This window comes from Parasteatoda tepidariorum, chromosome 2 (genome assembly GCF_043381705.1).
Source record: "Parasteatoda tepidariorum isolate YZ-2023 chromosome 2, CAS_Ptep_4.0, whole genome shotgun sequence".
Lineage (NCBI taxonomy): Eukaryota > Metazoa > Arthropoda > Arachnida > Araneae > Theridiidae > Parasteatoda > Parasteatoda tepidariorum.
Window position 1 is genome coordinate 86,974,591 of NC_092205.1, and position 15,433 is coordinate 86,990,023.

The following is a 15,433-nucleotide window of genomic DNA, read 5'->3' on the forward strand; positions in this document are numbered from 1 at the left end:
GCTACCCTGTTAAGCAACACTTTAGCTGGATTTCAAAAAACTTCTTAATCGAAATATATGTTTTTTAGTTTTATTTCCCATATGCAGTAATTAAATACATCAACTGAATAGAGAAAAAAATTACATTTATATCAAATTATAATAATGTTGCAATAAAATTCCTGCAACTTTCTTCCTTTTTATCATAGAAATTATAACAAAAAAAACTATTTATACCGAAAAGTATCTTCAAACCACTATTGTCAATACATCACCTGTCTCCTTACTCTTCAGAGGTCATAACACTGTGACGCCAACGGTTCCAGCCCATCTAATAAGAAAAATGTTCCATCCAGCCAAATTAAAAAGCAATAGCCATTTGAATGCAAAGGGCACCTCGCCAAGCGTGTTGAACTCCACTTACGAAAACAATGACTCATAGATCCAATTGAAGAATTGTAAAATATTCGTAGGTGTCTAAATCTGGACTATTCTTCTACATTTGACACAAAAACATAGATGAGTAGCGGGAAGTATCCTCCAATATGGAATATTGAAGGCCAGCCCTTGAAGTTGACAACAGAATGATTCCTCTCCATACTTAACTTAGGGTTTAACTGAAATTTTAGTACTCTTCTTTCGGACTTCTGAAGTATCTGCATCCTTAAAGTAAGTACTTTTTACAATAATTTTTCTTTTAGCTAATTAAAATTTATAAGTATTAAAATGTAATATTGGGCTATTTTTTCTACCAATTACGAATATTTACTATTTGCCGATTTTAAAAGCTTGTAACTATTTTTATAACAATATTTGAAGGTATATAATATTTTTTGTTAAAATAAGTCTTGATGACATTTACACTGCTCTAAATTTTGGAAACTTTTAGAATTTTAATGTTTTTTTATTTTAAGAAAAGTAAACACTGTCTGTTAACAGGCGCAATATATTGCTTTATGTTCCGTAACACCCATATTTTTATTTTTAATATTTTTTTTTAAACTTATGAAAGTTACTAAAAGTTGGAGTAAGAGTAATTAACTAATTTTAACCAAATTTTAAAAGTTTGATATGAGAACATTCTTAAACAGTGGAAGTGATCTGTAAATAATTATAACTACAGAATTGTATGGCCCTAACTATCTATGGTAGTACTTAATGTTTAAAACAAGGTCTTACAAAAATAAAAAAAATTTTAAGGGGTTCCAGCGTACAAAATGCATAGAAATTTGTAGTGTTTTTTATTTAAGAAATAATGCAACAATTGGGAAAAACTGAATTTCTATCTTATTTGAAATGCAAGAAGTTGGTTGGAAGAAAGACTTGGTTTTGTTCTTTCCTAACATTGAACTTCCAATGAAACTGCCAAGTCATGCCAAATGATACTGAATGCAGTTAATCTTTATTCAGAGGAAATGAACTATAAAAAAATCATGTTTCGCTTAATTCAATAACGTAAAGTCACCGGAAAGGGCAGCAAATAATAATAGATAAATAAATAATCGATATTATTTTAGGTTTATTAACTGTGTTGGTATATGCCATTTAGTTTTGTGCATGATTTCGTAGTTTAGTTCAGTACTATTTTATTATTTCCTTTATTCATTCACCTCGTATGAAAAACGAATATTCAGCTAGTAGGGCATAATTGTAAAATGCACAAATTTAAAAACGGAACACTTTAATAACTTTTTGTGGAAAAATCATATTTTCACGTTCTATTATGCAATTTTTAGGTTTATAGATGCTAATTAATTGGAGCAGATGTTATTTTAAGCCATGGAATTAAAAAACGACGTATTTCTCTGAATAAACATACTTTTTTACACGGACTTGATATATTGTCCCTTAAAATATGGGGGAGAAGGTTAGTAGACCCAATTTGAAAAAATGTGGCTCAATAGTCAAACAGTTGGACCTCTTAATGTTAATTTAACTTTTTGGGTGTTTCCAACTTAAGTATGCAACTATTATTAACTAACTATTACACACTCCTGGCTAAATGATTGTGATAGTATCTTTCATACTGTAGCTTCCCTCTTAGTTATAGATTTAAGTCCATTCCTATCCGTAAAATAAAGATATGTTTACTCAGATTGCCCGTATGCATGCCAAGCGCATGACAAATAGTCCTGTTATAAATTTTATGAAATACGAGAAAGGATTACATTTGTCTTTAAAAAAATAATAAAATTTATTTCTGAAAAGGTTACTGTTGTTAAAAAAATGTCAAAAAATAATACGATACAATATAAGAATATGAGGCGAAAGCGAGGAAGGACGAGCTTTTGGATCGAATATTCAAAATTCTTATATTCAATTCAAGAGTATTCAGGACTCTGTTTTTTTTTTTTAAATTTATTTATTTATTTATTTTTTATAATCGTCGCTGAACAGTAGACCCAATCTTATGGGTGTACGACTACTAATGTTCAACTCCGTAGCCTTGTAATTTTGAACCCAATTCAGACGACAACGGAACTCCTGGATCAAGTATTGGGAGAAATTTTGCTCTCGTGGAGAACTTTTTTTGATGAAGCTAACCGCATTTGCTTTGCATGGAGAGGAAAACAGCGAGAGCCTCCCATGGTTAGTCTGACGACAAGGGGACTCTAACCCAGGATCCGTCTACCACTGAGGATATTTCAAGTCAGCACTGTGGTCGGTGCAAGCCGGATGCGGAATTCGTATCAACTGGGATTCGAACCCGGTTCGCCTCATTGGAAGGCGAAAGCTCTATCCCCTGAGCCATCGCGGCTCAGGACTCTGCTTTGTAGAGAGAAGTTCATGGTCTCTTTTGGAAGTCCGACCCCGAATGATTTTTGTCCGAGCCCGAGATGCATAGGATTGCAGTGTCCGCTCGTAACCGAGGTATACTACTGAATAAAAGGCCAAAAGCAAAAGTTCGGAAAAGAAGTAGCAGATTGCTGTAGTTTTTATGCCTTATAAATTTTATATTTAGTAACTGAAGTAAACGTTTGATGAAAAGTAGTTTAAAATTTTTTTTTTAAGAGTCCGAAATCTTGTTTCAGTAAACGAGCCCATCTCATCTCTAGTTAGAACATAAAGGCAGTATTAGCTCTGCTAATTGTTTACGCAATTTCTTTGCAAATCAATGCTCGCCGTCCAAATCGTGGCTTACGAATTTAATTGGTTTCGGGCCACGAGCTACCCTCTCGAATCACAGTATAAGATATGTAACTGTTCTATTGGTAATATAGAAAAACATACCACCAAATGATATTGTTATAGTACTTTAGTCATATTTCGAGTTTTGATAGTTAATTGTATTTTTTTTATTTATTTATTTCCCACTACGAGCGTACACATCATACACACTGCAATAGAAATTTGGTCGATCGCGTCTGTAAACGCCACTTAACTGCATTCTCAGAAATAAAATTCTCACTTTCGACTATTCAGCAACCCTTTAGCTGTATCTCGTTAATTTCGAGAAACATTTTGTCACGAAACCACGTGATTTGTGACAAAACGCGAAATATCAAATGTATGACGAAAATGTTTCCTCAACTCGGAACCTCACCGCAGTTGTTTGAGATTGTTTACTAGAATGACGAAACTAGAATAAGACTAGATGACCGAAAAAATTGATGAATTAAGCCAACCAGTCTCTATGATGGTCGAAAGGTTGGCCTCATAACAAGAAGATCTCGGGTTCGAATTCCGCTTCGGATACCTCTGTAATTTATCTTTCTGTTTTATCTATCCTTCTTGTGTTGTCTGGAAGACATTTGATCGAAAATGGTGTTCACGAAGTGATTATTAGAAAAGTTAGATAAATACATTTTTCTTTTTGAAAAAAAAAGTAGGATTGCGAAATATTTCGTTAATTATGATGAATGTCGTCACGTAGGGAGAGTTATTTCTTCACTTCGACGAAACTTTTACTCGGAGCATATACCAGTAAACGGTTTCGCCAAAAACAAAGAAAGTTTTGTCAAATGTGAGCATCCATTTTTCACAGTGTGGATAAAATACTTCGATTTCATTTTCGCTGTAAAATGTTGGTCTTTTTTTATTTGTATAGAACAAAATTGCCCACTTATTTCTTTTCATATTGGAAACAAAAACATTCTAAGGTACACGTTTATACAAAACGAAACAAAATAATTCCTCGANTTTATTTATTTATTTTTTATAACCGTCGTTGAACAGCAGACCCAATTTTATTGGTTTACGACTACTAATGTTCAACTCCGTAGCCTAGTAATTTTGAACCCAATTCAGAAGACAAGGTAACTCCTGGATCCAGTTTTGGGAGAAATTTGCTTTCGTGGAGAACTTTTTGATGGAGCCAACACGCATTTGCGTTACATGGAGAGGAATACCAAGAGAACCTCCCACGGTTAGCCTGAAGGCAAGGAGACTCTAACCCAAGATCCGTCTACCACTGAGGATATTTTGCGTCAGCACTGTGGTCGATGCAAGCTGGATGCTGAATTCGCATCGACTGGGATTCGAACCTGGTTCGCCTCATTAGAAAGCGAACACTCTATCCCCTAAGCCGAGAGAGAAGTTCATGCTCTCTTTTTGAGGTTCGACCCCGAAGGATTTTAGTTCAAGCCCGAGATACATAGGATTACAGAGTTCGCTCGTAACCGAGGTATAAAAGGCCAAAAGCAAAAGCTTGGAAAAGAAGTAGCAGATTGTTGAAGTTTTTATGCCTTATAAATTTTATATTTAGTAACTGAAGCAAATGTTTGCTGAAAAGTAGCTTATAAAAAAAATTTAAGAGTCCGAAAACTTGTTTTAGTAAACGAACCCATCTCTTCTCTAGAAGAACATAAGAGCAATATTAGCTCAGCTAATTGTTCACGCAATTTCTTGGCAAATCAGTGCTCGCCGTCCAAGTTATGGCTTACGAATGTGAATGGTTTCGGGCCACGAGCTTCCCTCCTGAACCACAATATAAAATATTTGGCAGTTCTATTGGTAGTATAAAAATAAAACATACCACAAAGTAATATTCGTACAGTATTTTAGTCAAATTTCAAGTTTTGATAGTTAATTGCAATTTTTTATTTCACATGACGAGCATGCACGTCATATACACTGCAATAGAAATTCGATCGGCCGCCTATGCGCGATAAACGGGAGCTTAGCTGCACTCTCAGAAATAAAATTCCCACTTTCGACGATTCAGCAACCCTTTAGCTGTATCTCGTTAATTTCGAGAATCATTTTGTCACGAAACCACATGATTTGTGACAAAACGCGAAATGTCAAATATATGACGAAAATGTTTCCTCTACTCCGAACCTCATCACAGCTGTTTGAGATTGTTTACTAGAATGACGATACTAGAATAAAGACTAGCCGATTGGAAAAAAAAATTGGCGAATTAAGTCAAGTCAAACAGTCTCTATGGTGATCAAGAAGTTGGCCTCGTACCATACCAGGAGGATCCCGGATTTGAATCTGGATTCGGGCACCTGTGTAATTTATCCCTCTATATTATCTAACCTTCTTGTGTTGTCTGGAAGACATTTGATCCACCTAATGGTGCTCACGAAGAAGTGATTAATAGAAAATTTAGATGAACACATTTTTTTTGGAAAAAAAAATAGAATGACAAAATATATCGTTAATTATGATGAAAGTCGTTTCCTCGAAGAAGTAAGGAGAGTTATTTCTTCACTTTGACGAATCTTTTGCTCGGAGCATATACCAGTAAATGGTTTCGCCAAAAACAAAGAAAGTTTTGTCAAATGTGAGGATCCATTTTTAATAATGTGGATAAAATGCTTCGATTTAATTTTCGCAGTAAAATGTTGATCTTTTTTTATTTGTACAGAACAAATTTGCCCACTTATTTCTTTTCATATTGGAAATAAAATCATTTTAAGGTACATGTTTATACAGAACAAAACAGAATAATTCCTCAAATTTTTTTTTTATTTTTCAGAATAAAATTAAAAAATATCTTACAGTATTACTTTTTACAGAGACATCACTATATTGGACCTAAAAACATCCTTTCCTCAAGGATCCTTTAGCTTCATTATTTGAACCGGAATTAATTATCGGTGATCCGAAATGGTACTGATTTAAATTAGCGTGAATAAGAGAGACTCCATTTTAAGAAAATTTGACCTAAAAAAAGTTCGTTTTTATTCAAATTTGCATTTGCGTGGGTGCCATACTCACAATGTCCGAACAAAAAAAGTCATTCAGAAAATTAAATAACCTTAAGTTGAAATTTCTTTATGAAGAACTTACAATAGAATTTCAAAATAAAAAAAAAAATTATATGTAAATCAATCTAATTGTATCTATTGTATAATATCAATTCAATCTGTTTCGAATTAAGATAGCATATTTAAAAATGATAATACTTGCCAAACAGTAGATGTGTGTCAAGATGAAGGTTGAAAGACCTTATTTTCTAATATAAGTTTTTTAAGCAAACTAATTTCTTTTGCTGCTTTTAAGAAAAAATTATGATTAAAAAAAATGGAATTTAATCGAATTTTTCTACTGTATTTTTTCATTATTGTTATAGTGATTAAAATCTCCTTTCTTGTTATTAACGGTTCCGTTAATTTCATTACCATTTATGATAAACTAGACTATCTTATTGATGGTAAATACATTCTTGGTCGTTTTTTCTTCATATGGCATTTTTTTATAAATTTTTTAGATAATTTTTTCTGTATTTAGATTTTTTTTAAATTAATTTTGAATGATTTTTATTGTAAGACCATTTTGCTTGTGGATTAACTATTTTCCTCACAAATTAATTTCGCATTAATTTTCTTTTTAAGGACTTCAAATTAAAATTTTTAAAACACCCTAAGCAACTTTTGATTTAAAGACTTCACAAAAACATTTAATAATACAATGCAATTCTGATGTGCTCTAAGATAGTTACTTCTAATTCTAATATTATGAGGTATTTTTTTACATTTTACTTTTCTCATAAACTGCATATTTATTTTAATTTCTACATTTTTCATTCAATTTACAAATACAAAGTAAGATTTATTAGTTTTTTTAAAGATATTTTATAAATTTTTTTTCTAAAACTTAAAGGCATTATTTTTAATTTTAAAATCTTTTTTGGCGGATGTTAAAAGCGTTTCGCATTTTTTCCAATATTTTTTAAAGCTCTAAAATTCTAGCTCTGATGTTAATAACTAGATTATGTCTATTTGTTTGTGGTTTTTAAAATTAATATCATTGTTTTTTTTATCATTATAAAAGCTACCACAAAATGTAATACTTTTTTTCCTACAATTTAACTAACGTGTAGAAATAATTAATTTAAATTGTTATTAAATCAAGAAATTTAATAATGTAAACACAGTGAATGTATGTTGCCTCAAGCTTTTGGAAGTTGCTATTCTCCAGAATAATTTTTGATCTAATGGTAGGATTTTTGCGCAAAAAGACTCAATCTTATTGGTTTCAGGAGTTAACTTTAAATGTATGTCAAGAAGTTAAAAATCTAGATTAAGCTCCTATTTTTCTAATCTAAATATTGTCAGTTTTTTATTAAAAAAACATTTATTAAAGAAAATTTTAATAAAAGTTTAAAATTTAAAAAAAAAAATAATAATAGAATTTTTGCACGAGTTTTTTCTTTATTGTTATAATTATTTCAATATTCTTTTATGCATATGTTAATTTAACTGTAGAAAGTAATTTCATAAACATAAATGGGAAGGGAAAAAGAGGATCTTAATTTGCTAGCTGCGTTTTCTGCTATCGCTGTTTTTTATTATTATTATTAATAAAGCTGTCATATTATTATTAATGATTTTTCAATGGTTCAATTAACTTATAGAATTAATTAATTTAAAATTTACCATTAAATCATGAAATTTACCTATGATAACATAATGTATGTTACATGAAACTTTTGGAGGTCACTAACTTCTAGAATAATTGCTAACATTTGTATATTACAATTTAAAGTTTAGAAAAAATTGAGTTCACATAAATCTAGAGTAAACCATAAATGAAATATTATGAATTTAAGTGCTGAATTTTTTTTCTTCAAATTATCAAAGTGCAAATAAATTATGGCAAGATTACGCATTTGGAAAGTAAACCTAAATTAATTTTTTCGCATTCTGATCTTTGGAAAACATTTTTTAAGCATTTAAAGCGTCACGGTTTACTCTAGGTTCACTTTTTTTAACTTTAAATTACTTAGGTAGATGGAAAAGAATTGTTTTTAAGAATTTCTCCCCCGTAGTGGCGTCTTCTTAAGAGAGACCGAAACACATTTCTGGAGAGTTTTGAGAATTGCATTAAATCTGTTTCTGTTATTGAACCGTATAATTGCAAAAACCGCGTACTCTTAAAAGAAGTGTTTTATTTAAACTCTGTGCTTTTATTAATGAATTTATATCAAGTCTTAGAGATTTCCTGCAAAATTTTCTGACATTGAATAAATTAAGATTGTCTTGCTCTTTTACAGATACCAAAATGCATCCAAAATTTATGAAATGTCTGAACATCATGTTGCTGTTGCTGGGATTTTTAATACCAGAAATTATGGGAGTTCATTTCATGACAAAAGAAATTGCTTTAGCCGCTATAATAGGTGGACTTTTGAAACCACGATTTGTTCCACTACCTATTCCTATTCCACTCCCTATTACCTTTAGCAAGCACGTGCGAAAACCCTATCCGTAAGTAAATTTCCTACTTTAATTTAAAGTACTTGGGGGAAATATAATAATAAGCCACACATTCCAGTGTTTAAGTTTTGAGTGAAACAGTTTCTTCTTATTTTTTTTTCTACAGATTTCCGGAATTTCTATTAGATGACTGCTTAATGCTTACATCTTATTGCTTACAAGGAAATCTAGGTGTTTTTCACCCAAATTGCTCCTCTAAACAATTTGAAAATGTGACTTATCATTGTATAGCACCATGACTTTTATTTACATTCCATTTTGTATATGTAGCACCACACTTGACTCTTTAATTCAGTGCTCGTTCACAAAAAGTGTTTTATATATGAATAACACCCATATGGACGAAGTGGTAGTACACATTTGCTTATACCAAGATGATATCTCTTTTTGCTAATTGGGTATACTATAGCCTACGTCACAGGTTGTGTTATTCCTACTAAATTTAACCCANGACTTATCATTGTATAGCACCATGACTTTTATTTACATTCCATTTTGTATATGTAGCACCACAATTGACTCTTTAATTCAGTGCTCGTTCACAAAAAAAGTTTTATCTATGAATAACACCCATATGGACGAAGTGATAGTACACATTTGCTTATACCAAGATGATATCTCTTTTTGCTAATTACCATTTTTGCTTTAAAAAAGCACAGTATTTTGACTTCAGGTACATTACATTCATATTATAATAAATAACGGTTGGCAAAGCTAACTTGTTTCTGCAAAATAAATCTTTATAATGAAACACCTGAGCTGCTACCAATTTTTCTTTGAAAAGTGTATGTTAATCCTAAATGTGTTAAGCAGCCTTTCTAGCCAAGCGGAATCGTCGTTCGATCAAATAATCTTTATCGTGGAATTAACGGGTTCGAGTCCTGGATCTAAGCCTGGATGTAACTCTGTATATATCGTTGTGTTGCTGTTATGATATCGATTCTTCAACTTGACAAGGGCTTGCTTATAAGCTGTCTTTGTAATGAGCATACAAACCTTCATACGAATGTGCAACAATGAATGAGTAAACAAGTAGATTAATAACAAGCTTCCTTTTTTTAAATGAAAAATAATAAATTTAGATGAAAGGATAAAATTTGTTTGTATAGCAATACTCATTAATAGCAATACTTTTTAATTTAAATATACTAAAATACCAAGAAATATAAATAAGTAACTTAAAGATTATAATTGGATCTGTAAGCATAGAATTCGATATTTTTTTTTCAGATTTTAAATAGTAGCACAGATAATAAAATACTTATTTTATTACTTATTACATTAATATTCTACAGCTCTTTTGAGAGTAGTTTTAAAACCACTGCAATACATAAAAAATCGCACGTTATAGGGTTAGGAAAAAAGAACGGAGACTAAAGTAAAACCATGGTATGTCCCACAGTGAGTTGGTCATAAGACATGGTTCCCAGTAGTTCTCGGAATGCCCACTGGCTGTGGTCAGTGAGCGACTGGATGACAACTTCGATCAGTCTGTGAAAGACAAAAGAGTGCGCGGTATCGTTCCTCGTGAAACTCTTCTAACGTAAAGTGCACAACTTCGCATGTAGTTCGTCGGGCTACCAAAGTAGGAAGCCATCTCCTCTGCAGAGGATCAAAATTGTTATGACACGTCTTGGGATCATCTTTATTGATGTTTCCCTAATAGCCCATTGTACAGCTCTAAAGTGATGTAAATTTAGTACAACTAAAACTGTGATATTCAGACAAATGATTCCAGGTTAGTTTTTTCTGTTAATTTTGAAATATTTCACACATCTGGTTTTGCATAGAAATTCAGAGGAAAAAAAATTAAAACTTGACATTTGTTGAGCAACTCTGGAAAATAAAATAACAATTCTTGATGTTTGTAATAATCAAATTGCTTGCTCAAATACACACTGTAGAAGAGCTGTTCTACAAATTCTTGGAATCAACTGTATTTTTTTCTGATCCTTATTCGATGCAATCTCGCCTGATGTTTGCGCTGCATAAATAATCCTAAGAAGAATAAATAGATTTTAAATAAATAATCGCAAGAAACTGTCCAAGATTAAAAGCTTTATTCGCTTCAAAAATACATTACTTCAAAAATACGTTACTTCAAAAATGCCTTACTTTTTATGAATTTTTGAAGCTTACTTTTTATATATTTACTTTTTATGTATTTTGAATTTAAAATAAGTTACTTAAAAAATACGTTGCCTTTTATGTATTTTTGAAACCAATGAAGATTTTAATCAGGTAACAAGTCAGTACTTTATTAAAGCATAATCCTAAAAACTGTAAATCTCTGTTTTCAGCGTTCATCCATACGGCTATTCAGCATATGGTCATCAAGGTGACCAGTTCTGGCAACAGGCATCCTATGACTACCCAACATATGACTCGAAAGCTTCTGGTACTCATGCACTGGCAGAACTTCAATCAGCATCTGAAAACATCGACAGCATCCTGAAACAGCTGAGTCTCAGTTCTTCCGATATTGTTAAGGACAGTGAATCCGTGTTTGTACCGTCTGTACACAACAGTATTGAAGAATACAATACCGTGGACGATTACACGAATTTCAGTGAAGACTGGTGGCGGAAATGATTGAAAGAACATTTTAAGATAATTCAAAGCGTGATGCATTGCGGGACACATCATGCTTTGGAATAAAATCATTGAATCATTGACTTCAAAAATTGTTGAATAAAATAAGATTCAAAACGAAGAACTGGAAAGTAAATGGTAACATTACCGCCATCGTTAGTTACTTTCGTGGATATTGTGCGAAATTACATTCATTAATTACAAAAGTTCTACCATAATTTCACACAACTACAATGAAAAGTGGCAACTGGCTCAAAAAGTCTGATGTTTTTAATTTAATTATTAACAGGATGTTTCGTAACCACCACCCTTACTTTGCAAATTTTGGAATCGTTGTTAAAATGCGCCCATCAGAAATCACACATTAGAGAGAGAGGGAGAAACAAAAACGTTATTAAAATCGCTCCAGTTCGAAGATTTCAAATCTGCAATAAGATTCTCTCTTCAAACTACAGCTATTTTTTTAAATGACCTATCTAGTCTAGTCTTATAGTTTATTTCTTGCCTAAATGTAATAGTTTAAAAACGTTAAACACAAGTTCGAAACCAGTTATTTAAATGTCTGTTTAAACTTTGAATTTTTGATAATCGCCTTCAGGACTCTTCTTTTTTTTCTTCCGGGAATCAATGAAGTTTTTGTGCTTATAGTTTCAATAGTGATTCGTTATATTTAGACAGCGTTTTCTCTGCTGATTTAAATATTTCTTAACATATATATTAAGGGTGGTGATTACGGAACACTAATTGTAATTACGAAGATTACTGTAATTATAATTTATCAACTTTGGTTATTCATTTATCAAGTATCAGTCTCAACTTCAACCTTTATCACACGCCAGCTCACCTGCCATTAGATTTCTTCATATTCTTATTAGTTTAGTAATATATACATAATGGGTTATATACTCATTGGTTTCATGTGTTTAATAAATATTTTTAGACTTATGTTTACGTATTTTTCATTTTTAATCAAAAGAAATTTAAAAAAACAAGTGCATTCAGTTTCCCAATGTTATATCATTTATTTCATGCTTTAAACATTATTGATCAATTTTTGCCGTTTTTGGAATATATTAAATGAATATTTCTTTTTGCAAACACCAACAAATGTATATTTTTTTTTAAGAATTCTGAAATTTCTCATGATGGAATTTCACAATATTCGTTCAAGTGTTTTTCTTCATACAATTATGGCAAAAAATATATTTAATGTACCACTATTACGAGAACCAAAGCATAACTACAGCCGGTCATTAAATAAAAATTTAATATATGTTGAATATATGTCTGTGGCTTAACTACCACTACAAAAATTAAATACCAAATCACTAGTATATAAGACATGTTAACTCGATTCGATTTTGAGGTACCTTTCGATAGATGAAGGTTGGCATAGTCTATAAATATAAATTCCCCTCATTGGTGGCCTCCGGACGTGATATGAACTCGTCAATATTGATGGATGAATCCACATTAAACAATTGATTTGCTTAAAAATATACTGCTCAAAGAAGAAGAAAAATATCCGGTAGAGTAAGTAAAGTCTCCCGGTAATAGACAAAACTGAAGAAAAAAAAAATGAGCAAAATGCTATATGCTATAATCAAAAAAAGAAAAAAAAATGTGCAAAATGCTATAAACAAAAAATAAAGAAAAACATATTGAGCAAAATTGATATAAATAAATAAACAGCATGATTCAACTTGTGGCATCTATCTGTACATCGAATTCTATCACAGATAAAATTCTGGAAGGGGAGTAACTACCACTACAAATATTAAATACCAAATCACTAGTATATAAGACATTGTTAACTCGATTATATCATAAGGGACCTTTTGACAGATGAAGGTTGCCATGGAATTAAATTAAATCCCCTCATGTTCATTGTGATGAACAAAAGGGACCTTCAAATGAAAACAACCCCGAGAGTGACCTTGATAGCCCGGTTGTAAATGTACAGAAGTAAAGATGTGCTGTTCACCAAGCTTCATACTACATCTGAAGAGTATTCCGTAATATAAATTTACTGAAGTTATATGCCCTATAGACCAGGACCATAAAATTTGGAACATAATATATGAACATGAATTGCAAAGGACCACCATATTATATATTTTTTTAGAATCTTTGTCAAAAATAAAGTAGTATAAAATATAGAGCTATCAGTTACGCATAAGCTAAAAATAAATTTAATTTTTAATTTGTTTTTGTGAAATAAAATATTCTTCACTATTTTCTCGTAAAAGAAAATATTCTAAAACTTGCTAACCGCTAAAAATACAAGTATTTTAATATGAATCTCTGATATCCTAAATTTAATAGGAAATGAAGTTTCTTTATAAAAGCGCATCAGCTGCGGTTTTTTACGCTTTAAAATTCTTTACCATTAAGATTCTTTGTAGCGGTAGTGTTATAACAATTGAATTTACATATTATATGCAGGAATTATTATAACCTTGTAAAATACATAGCTAGACATCGTTGAGATTTTCATATACAAATTTAATTTATACTTAGTGGTGCTTTAAAACATACTAACTTAATTTTGCCAAATTACATTTTTTTCACCTCTGGAACCTCCCGACGAAATCATGAGATCCGGCTGCTAGGTAAATGAACATTTTTCGAAATTAAACTCCCTATAAAATAATCCAAATCGTACTTATTTAAATTATATCTAATCTGAAAAGCATCTGGTAAAAAAAAGTAATAAATGTAGCACACGCTTCTTTTACAAACGAAGCGTGTGCTACATAAAACAAATTTTTTAAAGAAAATGCAAATTTTTTTTTTGTAAAATTTTTTAAAATTGCAGTTTTGAAAAATTTTTGCATGTTTAAGATATACATTCAACAAATAAAAAAATACAAAAGTGTAACCTTGGCAAAACATGCTTATTTTTATTAAGTAAAAAAAAAATTAACTGTTTTTATTTTATAAATGCATTTAAGCATTGCAAGTAATAAAAGTTTTAACGTTTATTAATTTCACTGGGGGAAATTTTTTTATTGCATTCATACAAATCTGAAACTAGTTTTGCTCCTCAAGCTATAGATCTCTTTTAAATGACATTTTTTTGTCGAAAACACCTTATGTATGACAGGGGGTAGCAAAAATGTTATCGTACATGGCTAGGGGCGGTTACCTATTATGACCTTTTCAGAAGCATGCGAAGAAACAATTCATAATAGGGATAGCGCCCTAAGCGGCGTATGACAACATTTTTGGGCCTGGATTCGTATGGAACTTTAATTCTGATTATAAACTCCCGAAGAAGTTAGTCGCAACTTTTATCAACCCCCTTGCTGAGTATAACGTTTTTAAACTCGTACATTTTAACAAAAAATAGACTGTAGGACAAGACTAGATAGGTTAATTTAAAAAAAAAAATGTAGCTTAGAGAAAGAATCCTATTACTGATTTGAAATCTGAGATCTGTTAAAAAAAAACCTCATGCAAAAAGAGAAAAGAAATAAAGGAAAGAAAATGTGTGCCCCAGTGTAATTTATTGATTTATTTACTGCATTCAGCAAATCATTTAATAAACTCACAGGTATGGATATTCTCAGATCATTTTAGAATTCTAATGTATTTTAACATTTTGTAATGCGCTCTTAAAATTTTAAGAAGTTTAAAATTTTAAAAAATAAGGGAGGATTTTTTTTGTTATAGTTTTGCTGTTAGTTTGATTTCATTTAATCTAAAGCAGAGAATAATATTAAAAAAATTCGAATTGGTCAGCATTGAGTGAATAATGCATATATTAAAGAAAATAATTTAAAAGCAGTCTCATAAAGGGTTAAATAAACTTGCCGAGCAAGAACACTTTTTTTTAAATTTATCAGTGTCATCACAAACTAAGTTGATAATTTTACATTTTTCATTTCGTAAAGCAAAAAAGGAAACAGTTATGTTTGTTTAACTATCAATGAATTTATTTATATAATCAGGAAACACTGAGGTGAAACACTCAGAAGATAAAAACACTCTCATAATTTTAAAATATAAATAGTTAAAAAATGAAATTGTGACAGGAATTTTATTCACAATTGAGCACTTGACATTTCGATTTATATTGTTAATAATATTGTAATGTTGAAACATTTCGACTGAATCAAGGAGCCTGATTGCGGTGAACTTGGATCCTGAACGTCCTGAACCTCCTGAAATGCGCTGTTTTTAATTTTTAA

The 15,433-nt window shown here is 30.9% G+C and overlaps 1 protein-coding gene across 1 annotated transcript; it reads left to right on the top strand.

Annotated features, from left to right (window-relative positions):
• Positions 1–375: 375 nt before the first annotated feature.
• On the top strand, positions 376–12,185 carry LOC122272216 (uncharacterized). The gene is made up of 3 exons (XM_043055605.2): positions 376–648; positions 8,426–8,639; positions 10,949–12,185. The coding sequence occupies exons 2-3, from the start codon at positions 8,434–8,436 to the stop codon at positions 11,238–11,240; spliced, it is 498 nt and encodes a 165-aa protein (XP_042911539.1). The 5' UTR covers positions 376–648; positions 8,426–8,433; the 3' UTR covers positions 11,241–12,185.
• Positions 12,186–15,433: the final 3,248 nt, after the last annotated feature.

Bases quoted from the DNA above. Each gene is read 5' to 3' on its own strand.
- LOC122272216 (XM_043055605.2), top strand. From the start codon at position 8,434: ATGCATCCAAAATTTATGAAATGTCTGAACATCATGTTGCTGTTGCTG. The intron at 8,640-10,948 runs GTAAGTAAATTT...CTCTGTTTTCAG, and splicing joins CACGTGCGAAAACCCTATCC to CGTTCATCCATACGGCTATT.